We start from the raw sequence: 16,880 nt of genomic DNA on the forward strand, positions 1-16,880 counted from the left end.
CTGATTTGTAAATAGGAATTATTTTTGCTTTTTTCCAATCGTAAGGAACTTCGCCGGTACTTAGGGACTGTGAGAACAACAGGTATAGTATTTTACTTGATATTGCGGTAGTATTCTTTAACATTTTGGTGCTAATTTGGTCACATCCAGCTGACGACGATAGTTTGAGGGAGTTAATTAAGTTGGCTATTCCATCGGCATTAATTTCTATTTCTGGCATTGAAGTCACTGGAAAGTCATGCATGGAAGGAACAATAGCGTTAGTGGAAGAAAACAAAATTTGTTTGCAATTCGTTTCTTTTCATCGCTGTGTTTTGTGGAAGTGTCTTTTGTTGAAACTACCTGCAATGATATTCGAAATTACTAGAAAACATTCGATTTTCGCACACTCCTAGCAATTCAGTATACTTTCCCTCAACCGAAAAGGTCAATTCTTAGCATTTAAGTTAAATTTAGAGCAGTGGGTGGCCTATTTGCTGCTTTCGAACCCTCATTTAGGTGCTTTTGCAGATGCTCGAAAAGATACAGGTTTGAGCTTAGATAACAATTTTGAAAATAATATAATGCAATGTGTTCTGCGGTATTATTTTTCATCTCCTTGTAGCAACTTGTTCCAGAATTAAGAAAAAATAAGGGTTTTTTTCTTCATTTTTGAAAAAGACTACTAGAATACTCAAAAATGCCGGAGCAGGAACAATGTTGCTTATGCTTTCCTTTCTTAAGGGGGGAAGCGGGGATCAGATCGCGATTTTCGCGAAAAAAATCGATTTTTGAAAAGTACGCTTTTCAGAATCTACAGCATCATTTCGATCTTGTACTGAAATATTTCACCAAAAAACAAACTCTAAGCACTAAAAATAAATATATTTGTCGGTGCCGGCGTCCACGCATCCGCCCGAAATCGCGAAAAAGTCGCGAAGTTCAAGGCGCGACTGTTCGGATTTCCCGCCACGGAGCGCCGCCATTTTGGTATCGTTGGAAAGCCCGACTCTTTTTCCCAACCCTTCCCTTCCTCCCCTGCCAGCCAGCAAGCGCACAAAAAAAGAAAAACCGGAGGGTGGCAGCACGGAGCAGCCAATGACTGCCGCGCCCCGATTGGCTCTGCGCCGCGGCGCGTTGTTAGGTGCCTCTTCATTGGCCGACGCCGCGCCATAATGGCGGTTGAGGCAAGGAGCGTCTGCTGGGAAGCCTTTCTGGCCTTTCCTTCTGTTGTGTTTCGAGGAGTTCGACCACGTGCAATGGATCCGCGCACGTTCGAAAAGAAGTACCGGACGAAGCATGCCTACGGGAAGCGGAAACGCAAGCCCGTCACAGCAAGGAAGAAGCGGCTATTGTCAGCTGGTGGTTCGGCCGAGCCAAGCGACCGTTCAGAATCGGCGGAGTACGCGCCCAACGTGCTGTGCGATCTCTCGCCCAACGTGCTGCGGGATCTTCCGCCGAGTCGAGCACCAGCCAGTGATAGTGAGACGAACCATGATCTTTTGCCGTCGAAGCGCGGGCGCAGTGTTACTGCACCGGTGACGATCGACGTGCGCGAGCGTCCCACCATACGCGAGTGTCCCGTCGCAACTTCGTCCAGCACAGATAACGGAGTCGGCTTGCAGCGGTCATCGCCGCCCGACTGCAGAGCATCAAAGACGCGCTTCCGCGGTGAATCGTTCCACGCCGAGATGTCTCCGCAGCCAACAACCGCCAGTGAAGGCAGTCCCATGCCATCGACGAGTTCCGGCGCTTCGACGGTGCTGCAACGCGGGCGCACGCTCGATGCCGCGGATGCGCCGGCGGCCGTCCTTGCCGCTCATCGCAGTGTTGACAGTTCGCCCAGAGAACGTCGCACTATTCAAGCTCACCTAAAAACACGATTTGTGTCCGCGGAAAGTGCAGAACTGCAAGCGTCGAGAGTTCGTGAATCGCTTCGCGCGGTTTCAGCAACGGAGCGCAAGTTCGGGCTGACTGGCTCACAGGAAAATGCCATTCCCGCACCTCCAGAAGAGGAGTTTATGCTTGTTCAAGTTGCTGCTTTGAACTCGCTGATTGGTTCCACGCTTTGCCCAACTTGTCAGCAGCCCGGCCTAGCAGTGCACCGCGAGACTGAACTGGGGCTAGCTGTGAAGATGGTACTTTCATGCATTTCCTGTGGTACCCTACAGTCAGAGTGGTCCTCGCAAAGGAAGAGCGGCTCTAGAGCTTTTGAGGTCAACATCAGAGCTATGCAAGCAATAAAGAGCATTGGGAAAGGACCAACTGCTCTTAATGACTTCTGGGCCACCATGAATGTCTCGCATCGTGGGTTACACCACAAAACATATGATGAGCACCTCAAAAAAATTTTCAAGCCTGCCGCAGCGGCAGCTGCACACAACATCTTCACAGATGCTGTAGAGGCAGTGAAAAAGGTGTACATTGAAATGGGGACATTTTCAAAGAACATCACAGTAGTTTATGATGGCACATGGTTGACACGCGGTCACAGCTCCCATACTGGCGTAGGCTGTATAATTGAATTTCATACAGGACTTGTGTTGGACTGCGTAGTTCTGTCCAACTTCTGCCTTGGGTGCAGCCGACAGCCAGCAGAAAGTAACCCCCATTATGCTGAATGGAAGCAGCAACACCAGTGCCAGAAAAACACTGATGTGAATTCTGGAAGAATGGAGGTTGAGGCTGCACTACAACTCTTCAGGCGCTCCTTGAGCAAAAATGATTTGCGCTACACAAACATAGTTTGTGATGGGGACAGCCGCATGTTTCGCACTTTGTGTGATGAAGAAGTTTATGGTTTTGTGCAGCTGTCTAAAGAAGACTGCATAAATCATGTGAAAAAACGAATGGGGGCTGCACTTCGCTCTTTGGTAGCCAAGGCAAAGAAAGGAGAGCCACTAGGTGGAAAGGGGGGCCTGACACAGCAGCTCATCAAAAAACTGACGAACTACTATGGCCTTGCTCTGCGGAACCATTCAGAAGTCGAGGAAATGCAAAGGGCAGTAATGGCAACATACTACCACATCACATCAACAGATGGTGAGCCCCATCATGAGCTGTGTCCCCCTGGCCCCCTTAGCTGGTGCAACCACCGATCAGCTGAGGCAGAAGGGCAGCCAGCACCAGCTCACAAGTACAAGCTTTCAGCTAAAGTTGCTGAAGCACTTCTGCCTGTGTACCAGCGCCTCTCAGACCCTCAGTTGCTGGCCCGGTGCAAAGGAGGCAAAACTCAAAACGCGGCTGAGAGTCTCCATTCAGTGATATGGTCATTAATATCAAAAGACCAGCATGCCTCACTGTTTGCCGTGGAAACAGCAGTGCACGAGGCAATTTCAAGGTACAACTCGGGCAGTCTGAAAGCTTATTCAGACCTGTGCACAACATTGGGCCTGCGCCCTGGTGCCCTCTCTCTTCAGCGGGCTGTCGAGAAAGATTCCCAGCGAATGAAGAAAGCACACAAAGTCCATCTCCTGAAAGGACAGAGGGCTAAGAAGTCACCTGCTGCCAAGGACACCAAATTTTACAACGCAGGAGCATTCTAGACAGTGTGTGCCAGTATGGAACTTTGAGGCTTGTTTTCTCAAAAGTTTGTTTTGGGCTTATCACCTCGCTCGTGGAAAGCATAGCACGGCAATGAGAGCTCGGATTTTAATCCTGTTTGTTTTGTTGCAATTGCTGAAGTGTGCCTTATGTCAAGACAGTCTCAGATTTACCATTTAGGCTCACCATTTTTTATTACACAATAATTGGAGCATGATACATTCTAAACATAAAGAGAAGGTGCATACTGTGTCGTTTAGAAGAAGAGCAGAGAAATTTAAAAAGAAATCAAGAGAATCTTGACTTAGACTATACTTCTTAGTAACTATTAAAAACATTTACAGACCCATTTTGCTGTCACGCTAGGCTTTCCACGAGCAAGCAACATGTGAGCAATATATAAATAATGATAAAATCAAAACTACTGAAGATATTATTGTGAAACTTTGTAGCTGTCTCTTTGATGCTATTTCAAACCTGTCTGCCAAATTTCATCACTCTAAGTTAAAAAATAAAAAAGTTCGTTCCGATCCCCTCATCCCCCCTTAAACCAGATGCCCCCAACTAAAGGTACCTAAGCTTGCTTTCTACAAATATTGTGAATTGTAAACTGTGGGGTTTAACGTATAGAAGCAACGCCCATTGAAATGTGGCCGTGGAGGCCGGGATTGAATCAATGTCCTATGGCTTAGCAGCCAAGCGCCCTAGCCACTGAACCACCGCAGTGGGGCAAGCTGTTAATTTAAGAAGCTTAAAAAACAAACGAACAAAAAAAGCAAAACAAAACACTGTCCTAGCCTAGTGAAACTGAGAATGACTAAGAGTCATGTGGCCTAGCTGCAGCATTTTTTTCGTTCCTCAAAGTTAATTAGTGAAGACTGATTCACTAACATTTAAAATATTGGCTTTGGGGACTCAAGAGTCAGTTCAGAAGTTTCAGATCATCTTCAAAAACAGCTGGCTAAAATGTTTGCCTCAAGGCACCATTTATGCACCTTTACTTACTGGCCTTTAAAAGAAAGCTATCACTTGAGAGCTTCTGGCACATCCAGTGCACTGATAAAGCCCGTTGAGGACAGCGCTCCATACAAAAACAAACTTCTATTCTCCGAGAAGAGTCAATAAGCCGGACATACTCTTTCCCTCCTTTACTTTTAGCATGCATGCATGCCACAGACCAACAGGACGTGGCCCATTAGGAGAGAGCAGAAGAGAGTGTTTACATAGAGCAATAATAACAGGGTCGCAGCACGGCTACTAGCGGGGGATCTGTCGAGGTCCCTCTTGGAACTCAACGATTTCAAGGGCGGTGAGTGCCGTTTTTTGAAACTTGAACGTGCAGGCCTGGCCGTCTTAGCGACAGTTGCCACGAAAAACCTAAGTCTTTTGCGCTCCCACACGGTGCAGCTCTCTGGCGGGCACCAGGGGAGCCTCGCGGCTTACTGCGTCCCTTATGCCTGTCGTCAGCGCGTTGAAAGACGAGGAAAGTGTCCCGATAATGGGAGTGAAAAAGTGCCCTACCGGCCTGTCAGGATTATGGTAAGCTGTGGACAGTCGAAAGGTGTGTCTGCGTGCGGGTGTTGAGGTCCGAATTACCGCGTCGAGGCTCGCGTTCCATTGCACAAGGCCCGCCGCCTTCGAGCCATCGCCGCATCGACAGCCACCCAAACCGGAGTCGTCAGTCACGTCGGCCCCCGTATGTGGACTGTCCGCCAGACTTTCCCTTTTCTTGCCTATGTAATGTTGTCTATTTCTACTTCTAATTTATTGTATGCCTCCATTGTTCTTCCCCTAGTTGGATGAGTTAACGTTTGTCGCCTGCTTGTCGCATTTCGTGCTTTGTATAGTTGTGATTTTGCCACTCATCCCGTTCGTTTTTACCTTTTTTTTGTTTCTCCGTTACGTAAACACTGCTTTTCCCAAGCATTTCACCCTAAATAAGCCGAGCACCAGAGCAGGGGAAAGCTTGTACCCACTGTATCACCCGGTGGGTACCCGGCGGCACTGGGTATCGCACCCCGTACTTCCCACATGCGAGGTTAATGCTCAACCACTTGGCCACCGCTGTGATCATTAGAGGTGCAAGAATCTGCTGTGTTTGGCATCCCGGCATGCCGGAATGCAGCAGAAGCATGCCGCCGGCATGGGTGCAATCTCGTCTCGCTTTTCAGCCACAAGCGAGCACCGTGAATTTTTTTTTTTTATGGCGCACCCAGTACAGGCAGTGCTGCGAATATGGCAGAGTGGCGGTGGCTCTAGGCGGAGTCTCAACTGAACGACATGCCCCCAGTATGTTCGTACCGTATTTACACGATTATTAAGTCGACCCACCCACTTCACATTTCTGAAAAAAAAAAAAAAAACTTGGATGTCGTTTACGCTGGGCTTTAATAACAGAACGCGATAGCACTATCCTGCAGCCTCCGTTTATCGCCAGCCACTATTGGCTGCCATGCGTGGAATCACCCGTGGGCACATTGTAAAACGAAAATGTATTAGTCATTGGACTACTCGTCCACACTTCCACACTTGCGCCGTCGTCCTCACTAGCGCTGCCGTCGTGATTGCTGCTGCGGTCCCACGGCTCGTTGTTCTAGCATCGTCATGCAGCGAAATCCCGCACTTCGCAAACAGCCACATCACGACATCGCGTGGAACAGCTGAAAATTTTGCCTCTGTGCAGCTGCCACACCTGATGACCCGTTACGAACGTCGAACTCGCGGCCCGGCGCGCAGTTGTTTGTTTCTTCAGCGTAAAGAATGACAGCCATCTCGAATGTAGCTGTGAACGAGTGCCGGTTGCTTACCGGACCCAGAGCACAAATAACGAATGACAAAGCACTACATTAAAAACTTGTGAAACGCGGCCGGCAGTGGTCAAATGCGTCAGAGTCAAAGAGAAACTACGCGTGAGTGGTGTTGGCTATTCCGTCGGCGATCGACACTCCGGCGCCACTGTGTTTCCGAGTGGGGTGTCGCTTCCATTGGAATAGCGGCCCTTCGGCCCTTCTATCTACTATTGGCGCTCAAGGGAGCGCCAAGTGCGCTGTTGAAAGCAAACAAAAGAAGAAAAAAAAAACTTGGACGATGCCTGTTAAAAGTAGAATGTGAATGCGTTATCGGGCCGCCACCATTTATCAGGAGACGCAATCTGCGGCCACGTGTGGGGGTGCGCTGGTGCGATTTGCTGCTTATCGACAGCCACCATCGGCCGCCTCGTGCGGGGTGGGGATGCTGGTTCTGCACGTTGACATAGCAGCTGCTCAAGGCCAGCACGAAGAGCGATGCGACGGAGGCGCGCAGCAAAAATCCAACGACACTATAGCATGACTGATATCTCATTTGTCTTGTTGCCTCGCCTTTATTTATGGTGGGATGGTTTGGTTTCGATTTTAAGTAGACCCCCACACTTCCAATTTTCAAATTTTGATAAATAGGTCGACGTACAGTCGTGTAAATACGGTACACTGCATCACGAAATGTCTGAAAAACCGGATCAACCTCATTTATGACATGTCATACAAAGCACTGATATTTAAGTGCATGTGACCCCTAATTAAACAACAGTGACGTGAGCACAAATGAGTCTTTTTCCATGCCGAAATGTCCACAGGCAATGTGGTCTCAGCACAGAATGTCAAAGGACGAAAGCAGGGGCACTTTTAGGCTTTCACAGGGGTGGGGCTACAGTATATACTTGTGTAAAAACTGCACTTTTCCTCGATTTTGATGGGGTGTGGCATTTTCCATAAAATTCTTCAGATTATAGTGAAGCCCTGATTATGAGTGCCTTTTTTATGCTCCAACATGCATTTTTATGACAAATTAGCACAGTCCCGGCTAAGCCTTCAAATGATTGTGCATGCCCGACAACCAGTGTGAATTACCCATATAAGTAAGACAGGTTGCTAAATCAGTTTAATGGCAAATGTCACATGATTCTAAGTTACGATCAAGATCTTCCGATGATCTGGCGCTCAAATCAAGGTAATAATGCCTTGGCCGCAGCGGTGCGCCATGCGTGCAGCCAGCGGCCGTCAATATGAGGTGGCATTAGCCTGGTCTGCTTTTTGGCGCGTTTCACTGTCCAATGCCTTGCAAAAGTCAATTATGCATTTACTTTAATGTGAGATTATTGTGTGATGGTAAACTAGTAACGAGGTTATACCTTTTATAATGAACTGTAATTAGATTCAGAGCACTTTTGCTGCAGCTTCGACGCGGAGCACGCTAGGCCTAGTGAAACCGGGCGAACACTACAATGATGCGGGCAGTGCGCCGCCACAAGGAAACGTGCTGCTAACATGGGTTCTGTGCACGGAACGACGCGTGCGTGGTCGTACAGGGTGTTGCAGGCAGTTAGAATCTATCAGGTCCCAGCGAGACGTACCATGTGGGCGAAATCATGCATGTATGAAGAAATTCTTTTGGCCGGCATTTTTTTTTTTTTTCAAACTATGGGCTGCCAACTTGGGGGTGCAGCCCGTACACAGGGGTGGCCCTTACACGAGTATATACAGTATGTCTGGGCCTATCTCATGACAACGAAGCTTCCGCTTGAGCGAAGTTTTTCAGGTGTCCTGTGAATTTCGTTGCAGCAGGATTCGACTGTAGTATACTACGAACTGCACGTTGGCAGGTTAAGAAAATAAAAGCCTTACCTGCTTAGTCTTTGCAGTGACGTCACGTGAAAGAGCGCGCTTGCGGCGCTCTTCCTCCTCCTGCAGCTGCTGCTGCTGCCGCCGACGTTCCCGCTCCTGCCGTCGTTGCTTCCGCTCTTCTTCCTTTCGTGCTACCTGAAAATATGCAAAATTTCAAGGCTGCTTTCAATCACTGATTAAAGGGGGAACATAGGTGTGTAGAGCCAGAAATTTGTGAAAAATATTGATTTTTCAATTTTGTCATACAATATTATCTCGGTGATACGAATCTCAAGAGGTCACGAAAAAACCACACAAACGAACAAAACTCGTAGGCAGAAGCATGAAAAATGCATTCACGCAGATCTGTTTATGGCTGACTGGTTTTATTCACGTCAGTGCAGTAGTGCGTACCGCACGATTAGCGAGCGCAACGTCGGCGATGTGTGGGCCGCGCACCGCCGCTCACTACTCGCAATGCGTACCGCACGAATTAGTGAGCCCATCATTGGCAATGTGTGGGCTGCGCACAGCCACTCACTGCTCGCGATGCGTATCACATGATTAGCGAGCGCAACGTTGGCGATGTGCGGACAGCACTTAGTGCTCGAGGTTGCGGCCACGGCTCACGCATTTGTATCACCCCCCAGTGGCGCGGAAGAGAGTTCGGAACATCCGAAATTATGCACACTGTACACAATGCACTCCGGCCGGGGAATTTTAGGAATTCGTATCGACTGTGTTTGTATCACTGAGATTCTACTGTAATTGGATTCACAAGGTTCTTTTCTCCCGGCAAGTGAAGTTTGGAGCCCTGGACTTGCTTAGTTTTTGTGTCGCCACGGTGCCGGAACTTGCCAAGGTGCATCAAAATGTGCCAGTTTTCTGTGCCTGTGCAATCTAAAACCAGCTGCCATAATGTGCTCCGCTTGGTCTTGTTCCACAGTGCAGCTCGCCAGCTTTCTTTCGCACCAATCAGACACCTGCTCAGCCTGTTTAAAACTAAGAAAAATGCCAAAAACAAAAAAAGATGCAGCCTTGCACTTGACTACCATGGGGCGAAATTGGCACCTTTTATTGGCTGGTTTGAATTTCCCGCCACTTTTGGTCACATTTGCGTGAACAATCACAAAGTTAAAGCAACGTTAATAAAAAAAATGCGCAAAAAATAGGCAGCAGCACAAAGAAAAACTATGCTCCGTGTTTACCGGCACCGAAGACAACAGGCGATCTCCACGTCAGCATGCACTCAGGCGAATTTGGTATTCCGCCTTTTGCACGAGTGATCTCTGCATGCGCAAAACCTTAGCGGTGTGTGGTGAAACGATATGGGAAGCAACGTTTTCATGTGCACTTATCAGTGACCAACATGCGAGTGATGCAGAGCAATTCGTGAAGAGCTGAGCAGCAGAAAATGCTCTCATGTGCGTTCATTGCTCAGCAAAGCACCAAAAAATAAGTGGCAGTGGCAGTGCAGCAGACGATGCGAAATCAGAGTACAGGACGTCGTTGTGCCTTGCCGTTCACTTCGACCAATAGGAATCGACTCTGACTTGGCTCCACCCACAGCTGTGCTGACACAGCTGTTTCAGCTTCTGTGCATGCCGCAGCTAACGCTGTTGGTATCTGCTTTGCAAACAGATAGTGACTTAGCTGGAGAAATGTTTAAAGGCAATACTCCATGAATTAGTTCCTACCAAGAGAGAGCACACTCTCCTCAAGTAGCGATGAGGATTTCAGAGGGATAGCACGAATGTTTGTTTACACATTTGGTATGGGGAGATGCGGGGTTAAAATCGAGATTTTCATCAAAAGAACTTTTTAATTTGTGTTGTTTTGGGCTCCTGATTTATTAAAGGGGCTCTGAAAGGGGCTCTGAAAGGGGCTCTAACAAAGCTGCTGTATGCCTGGGATGTTAAAGCACGCCATTTCACGAATATTGTCCAGGAAGAATTTTTTAATGCGCTTTGTAGAAACAGAGTTATCTCTACTCAAAATTTGAATTTCAGCATCTTCGTGCTTTTCCCACCTCCGGCGGAGAGCTTCCCGACCCACCGGAGCTACGCGGCTTATTAGCTTTGGTAGCTGCCTGACGTCTGAAAGAATCTAACGAACAGCCATCTCTCAACATGTATATGTAGATGCGAGCGACGGAGGAGGGTGCGAGCACGAAAAAGTCGCCCGGAAAGCTTGCCAACTTTCGCGCGATTGTGGGTCCTCTGCTGTTCTGTTTGTAGAAGTTTATTATTGGCTCAGGTGTTCATGACAACACAATGCACTGACTGAGCAAGTTGATGTCCTCTGCTCGGAAGGTGTTTCAGAGCCCCTTTAAAGAAACTTTTCACGAAGTTTGGTTGTTATCTGCGATGTGGAAAATAAGAAAATTAAGTTTTTCACCAGGCGGTGGTGTGTGCATTTGCCATCGAAAGCGCCTATGAACAAGTTTCAAGATACGGCCACACAGCGAAAATTAAAATTAAAATTAGTTTTGAGTAAAGAAAATGACACAGTAACTGTCTCGCATATCTCCGTGGACACTCGAACTACACCATAAGGGAAGAGATAAAGGAGAGGGTGAAAGAAGAAAGGTGCTGTAGCGGGGTCTCCGGAATAAATTCGACCGCCTGGGGATTTTTAATGTGCACGACATCGCACAGCACAAGGGCGCCTTTTGCATTTTGTCTGCATCGAAACGCGGCCACCGCGGTCGGGTTCGAACGTGGGTACTTCAGCTCAGTGGACAACTGCCTTAACCACTAAGCCACGGTGCCGGGTGCCACACAGGGAGCAAGAAACCAAAAGCGGAGTGAATGCCTTTGTCAGAAAGTTTGCTTTTGCGCTTTCTAATCACGGGTGAATTGCTATTGAGAGTACGTCAGACCACTAAAAAAGGCATATTTTTGGCTGTGGCAACTGCGGACTCGCTGGCAAACTGAAACAGAAGCTTGGAGTGGCAGAAACCCAGCACATGACCTTCCAACTTGTTTTTGTGCCATTAGTAGTAGCGCTAAACCAGACATCGTTTTCGTTGTGTTTGACAGTATTTATTATTATTTTTACCTTTCTTGTCCCCTCAGCGAGTTTTTACTGCCATGACCGGGTGATCGATGGTGTGATTGCAAGATGCCTGCAACAAAGTCTTCGACAAGGAGAAGCTTCGGGAAGCGAAAACGCACAGAGGCACTGAGAGGCCGAAGCAGCACCGAGCGATCGCGAGGTAGTGGACGTCTCTTCATGTTTTCGCCAGGCCTATTCCTGCTGCCAGAAGACTGAATCTGCAACCTTGAGAACAGTGGAGACTGCAGTAGCCTTGGCTGTGCTAGAATTCAACGAGGGTGCACGTGGCATCTGGAGAGTGCTCGACAAGCTGGAGCTAGAATATGGACTCCAAATGAAGAAGCGAGTCAAGAAAGCAACCAAAGACAGCATTTCACGAGCACAGACAAGGACGCTAGCTAGACAGCTCTAAAGCTGAAAAAAAAAAAAAAAAAGATGACGACTTGAAGCAACTGTTGCAGAACAGCGTTGTGTTGAAGAGAAGGGCCAGACCTATGCAGCAGGTCACTTTATTTTTGGCCGTAAAATTAAATAGCACGTTCTGAAATCTTTAAACCTATTTTTTCAGTTCGCACTTTTGGAAAAACAAGATCACGAGGAAAACTATTATTTCCAAACTGCTACACTAAAAAAGCTGCTTTCAAAGAGATTTTTAGACCTCTAAATCTTTTCTAACACACAAATTTTTCAGATGTCTGACATATAATAAAAAATTACCGTAAAAACCCTCATATAATACGAGGGTTTTTACAGTAAATTTTTTGTTACATGTCAGACATGAGATTTTTTTCCAGATTTTAGCATGTAAAATTTCCACCTTGTATTATATGAGGATCAGAACAATTTTCGGCCAAAATCTGCAGTTCCGGTTTCATTATTGAGCGTGATCACCATCACACTTTCAGCGACAGGAGGCGCTATCTAGTGGTGGCGTACATCGGTAGTTTCGATTTCGATGCCATTTCACTATGCTAGCCTGATCTCGCGATGCCCAGTATGATCGCACCTCGCATGGTATGGGGACCGCAAAAGCAGCTTTTAAGCAGCTCGGCTGCTTTTAAAAGGAGAGTAATCGTACCTGGCAAAAGCATCGGCACTGCGTCAAGTGCTGCTACATGGTTTGGATGAGGCCGGGAGAGCCTGCATTTACTGCTGCCAGACACGGGCCTCTCCAGCCATGACATGCAGTTGGATCGTGGACGCTTGTGCCAGCATTCCCAAGGAGCTCGCCGGTTATTTCAAGAAATGTGGGATATCGAGCGTGCTTGACGGTACCGAAGACATGTTTCTATGGAAAGATATTTCAGAGAAAGGACTCTCGGAAGACAGCACATCCGGCGAAGATCACCACAAAAGCTCCTGACTACGGACACTTCCCACTTCCGAACCATGCGCGCCAGCGCGTATGCCGGAACCAGTCTGCGCATGCTCACGGCGCCGGATGCTAGAAGGCTTGAGTGGCGCCAGCACAGCACCTCTACCTGCCGCTCACACTACATGCATCGTATCCGGTGCGCCGGCGTACACAAATACAGTCGACGACCGATTTTTCGAACTCTCTAGGGACCACGAAAACGACCGAAAAATCAGGCAGTCAGGAAAGTCAAAATTTCACCGAAAAAAAATCATGAACTTATTGCCAATATGCCGGAGGAAGGCATCAATTGTATTGCTCACATTTTAAAGCTCCTAGTGACTAAATTTCGCCGCGCGGCATGTGCACGGACGAGGACGGCGACGCTTTCATGAGCTCGGCCTGGCTGTAATGCCTGCGGCATGTTGCCGATGAAAACACAGGTTGGGATAAAGTCTAAATGTGAAAACGAACACGCCGCTGCGGGAACTGCGCTGCACCTGCAGTACGATGGGCCTGGAACGAGAACCCGAAGATTGCGAAACAATAAAAGAACCGAGAAACAGCCGAAGCTAGCACTCCATCGGCGTTGCGTTGGCCTTCGTCATTAGGCCTAGCGACTAGAGCCGAAATCGGCATCGTATCCAGCGATATGCGCTCTTCGGTGGCTCACGTAAATGAGAGGAGTCTTGCCTGTCATCAAAACGCCAGTTGTTGACGGTTTTACGATAGAAAAGTCAGGGTTGCGGTGCGTTTTGGCACGGGTACGCTGACCTCGCTTTGAAATGCACCACCATTTCCTCCCGCGCTCGCCGTTTCCATGCAGCCATGCGCCTCCCACGCGCTTCGCTGCTACCTCTTTCCGTATCCAGGACGAAAGAGTAGGCGCAGATGAGTCCTGCGAACTCTGACTACTACTGTTCAAGTTCGTGCGGCGGAAGACATTCAAAAACAGTACGAATTCAAAACCATGCAGGCGCAATGTGTACCGACTCACTCGCGCAGAATTTCAGCATCTGAAGTTTAAAGGCTTCCTTGAATTTAGTTTTGTTTGATCAAATTTTCGATCTCTCCCGCAGTTTGAATTAATGAGGTTCCACTGTACGCATTACCGTATTTACTCGCGTAATGAACCCATTCGCATACGAACCCCCCCCCCCTCCCACTTTTGCCGGTCAGAATTTACTTTTTTTTTTTTCAGCCTTTAGCCTTTTGTGGCTGGTTCCTCAGTTTTCGCGCCGTCCACAGCACAGACCTTGGCAGCGCCGCCAAGATGCTGCCGGCTGCTGGTAACATCACAATTGTTTATCTTTTCAGAGCTCCTGCCGGAAGGAGGGGGGGCAGCGCACCAAGATGCTGCTTGCCGCTGATAACACCACCACTTGTTTATTTTTTGAGGAGAGCTCCTGCAATGCAAGGGGTGCGGCGGGAGGCGAGAGCGCGGCGCTCTTGGCGAACTTGGCAGAGCGCCAAGACGTTGTATACTGTAAGCTAAGGCATAGTCATTCGCATTACGCACTCGTCACCATCCTGTGTCTTTTTTAACCTCGTGTACAAAATGCGTGCCTGTTGGACACTTTTTTTCCCCGCGTAATGAACCGTCCCCCAAACTGGTGTCAACTTTTCTGGAAGAAAAGTGGGTTCATTACGCGAGTAAATACGGTATATGGGTATTGGCGGCGAGTGCGAACAAGGTCCGAAAAATCGAGCAGTCAGTTCCGGTGCGTCCGAAATTTCAAGCTCTCTTATACATTGGCTCTATGCGCCATGTCGCGGTGCTGCGAAAAAGTCCGAATAATCAAGCATATCCGAAAAATCAGGTGTCCGAATTTTCGGTCGACTGTAATTGGAGGGCATTCGGCTTCTGCGAGTTCCGAAGTTTTCAAGCTAACTGCCTTTCCTCACTCGCATTACATGCGAATGGAAACTTTTTTTCGTTTTTGCTATCCAAAATTCTACCTCTTATTATTGCGGGTCTGTATTATACGTGGGTTTTTACAGTAAGTTCGTTTTTAAGTGATGAGATTGTTACAGAAATGACAAAACAATTAGTACATATTCATTATTTTTTAAATGATAGTTTTCCTAAGCCGACACACCTTATCACTTAACATGAAGTTAACTTTTTTTAGTTAATGCAAGGGTGATGAAATTTCAAACCTAGTCTAATTACAAGAAGGTCAACCAACCCTGAAGATTTAATCAAAATTGGTGCAGCAGTTCAAACGTCGACTCTTCAACCTAGCATCCCCCCCTCATGGAAAGCCATAGCATGTTCTTTGCTTGATACAAGATGCAAGCAGCATTCTGCTTACGTTAACAATGCCTTGACATTTGCAGCAACAGGCAGCAACAAAAGATTTGCTTTCATCGTGCGATAATGCTACAAGAACTGATGATACGATTGCATTACTGAAAAGTGCATCACAGCCCATGCAGTATATGAGACCTCTTTTCATTCTGCGATACAGCCAATATACAGTGGAACCTCGATACAGCCCCTGGTTACGCGACGACCCGCATTTTACGCCGAATCTGTCTGGTCCCAGCAAAACTCCCATAGAGACAATGTATTAAAATCTTCGATTATACGACGCAACTTTAAGCTGATTCCGCTTCGTACGACGGCTCCGGTACAGTGCAGGAAAAAAAAAAGCTCTAAGCAGACGCAGACTGTCCCGCAGGCATATTGTAGCCAGCTGATAATGAATGCAAAATAATCTTCCCCAAAAGAAAGCAAAAAAAAAAAAAAAGAAAGCAAAAGCGCTCGGAAAGGCGGCTCCCGTCAGCCACAGCTGTAGCCGTGGCATAAAAAAAGGCCACGCCAGCCGCGCACCGTGCCTGCTTTTTCTTTTTCTTTCTTAATGGCAAGCCCTCTGGCGGCAAGAATGTTGTACTACTGCATTTCAGCTATTAAAAAAAAAGCAGGATCAAATCTGTGATGGCAAAGAAGTATTCTGCAAGGACATTTATCACCGCTTATCACCGCACATTTATCACTACAAATATTAAAAATTAAATGGGAAACAGATAAGTCTTATTTTCAGATACGAAACTGACACGTGCACTGGAATGCGCCACCACTTGCTCTATGCGGCGTGGGCCACTGCTTCTCTGTGCTGCAGTGTTCCGACAAAGTGCTTTCCTTCTTAGTCTGCGTGGAATTTGGCGTATTTTCGGCTGTGACCAGTGCAGCTCACGATGTCGAGGAGTTGAAAGTCACCGACTCTGGGAGAAAAACTTCGAATAACAGAAGAGGCCGTGAAGCGGAAGGGAGCTATGAACGCCAGCATCGCCCGCGATCTCAATATTCCCGAGTCGTCTCTGAAAACCATCCTCGATGGATGAAATCATCGACAGTGTGTGCGCTGATGCTGCAGGCACTTCCGACGAGGAGGACACAGACGATGTTACGGAAGCTAGCGTGTCTATTCCTACCTACGCAGATGTGTTGCGCAGCGTTGACAACATTCGGCGGTTTGTTCGTGCTTACGACGAAGACGCCGACCTGCTGTCAGATGTTGCAACTCTCAAGAGGAAATAATGCGTCGCAGCTGGGCAAATGTCCAGAAAAAAATCACAGATTTCTTTTAAAGGTGAGAATAAAGAGTTGCTCACACTTCCTCCGAACAAATGCTTGAGTGTTGACATTTTTAAAATAATTTGACCTACCTCTCTTAGTGTTGTCGATTCTTGCCCAAGCTTATTCAGGCGGTTGCTACCAGTTTTTCGGGCAAGTGTGAACGCAACTGCTGATATTCATCATTTTCGATTATACGACGGCTTTGCGCGGTCCCCTCAAAGTCGTATAATCGAGGTTCGACTGTATTTGATTTTCAATCCGTTTAGCAAATTTATAATTGACAATTTGCATTACACAAAATGTCTCATTTTCTTTCCACAAACGACATCAATGCGTGCTCCCGGCCACGCCTTCAGTCGCCTTGCTGACCTCGCATAGCATCGGCACTTCCTGCTTCCAGCATGCGCTTACCACAATGTAAAATTCGTCGATTTTAGATCAATATTGACAAAACGACACCAGTGCACCATTTCCAGTGTGCAAAATTGCTGAATAAGCTCTGTGCAATTGCACATGAAAGAATTCCACAGATTTGGCTTATATTTACCACAGAACTGGGTCGCCTTCAAATCAAATAGAAGGATTGGGAAAATGTTTACTGCGGGCGAGTATCAAAGTGGAAACATGAAACATCGACACTTGCTTCAGACCACCCTGGCTTTCTTGGAGTTGCTCGTCTAAACTCATGTTACAGTGCGACGAATTTTGTTTGTTTCGGATGACA

At 47.4% G+C, this 16,880-nt stretch overlaps 2 protein-coding genes across 3 annotated transcripts in view; one reads left to right on the plus strand and one right to left on the minus strand.

Annotated features, from left to right (window-relative positions):
* The window catches only part of LOC144114035 (uncharacterized), a 99,534-nt gene that overhangs the window by 7,341 nt on the left and 75,313 nt on the right, over nucleotides 1-16,880 (minus strand). For both annotated transcript variants that reach the window (XR_013310942.1, XM_077647472.1), the window contains exon 15: nucleotides 8,184-8,318. Coding sequence is in view for 1 of the 2 variants with exons in the window: in XM_077647472.1 (XP_077503598.1) it covers nucleotides 8,184-8,318 (135 nt within the window). In the remaining variant the exon portion in view is untranslated. The remainder of the gene's footprint in view (nucleotides 1-8,183; nucleotides 8,319-16,880) is intronic.
* Nucleotides 1,061-3,843, plus strand: LOC144116389 (uncharacterized). The gene has a single exon (XM_077651155.1). The coding sequence runs from the start codon at nucleotides 1,155-1,157 to the stop codon at nucleotides 3,522-3,524; it is 2,370 nt and encodes a 789-aa protein (XP_077507281.1). The 5' UTR covers nucleotides 1,061-1,154; the 3' UTR covers nucleotides 3,525-3,843.

Source organism: Amblyomma americanum, chromosome 1, assembly GCF_052857255.1.
Source record: "Amblyomma americanum isolate KBUSLIRL-KWMA chromosome 1, ASM5285725v1, whole genome shotgun sequence".
In the NCBI taxonomy this organism is placed as follows: Eukaryota; Metazoa; Arthropoda; class Arachnida; order Ixodida; family Ixodidae; genus Amblyomma; species Amblyomma americanum.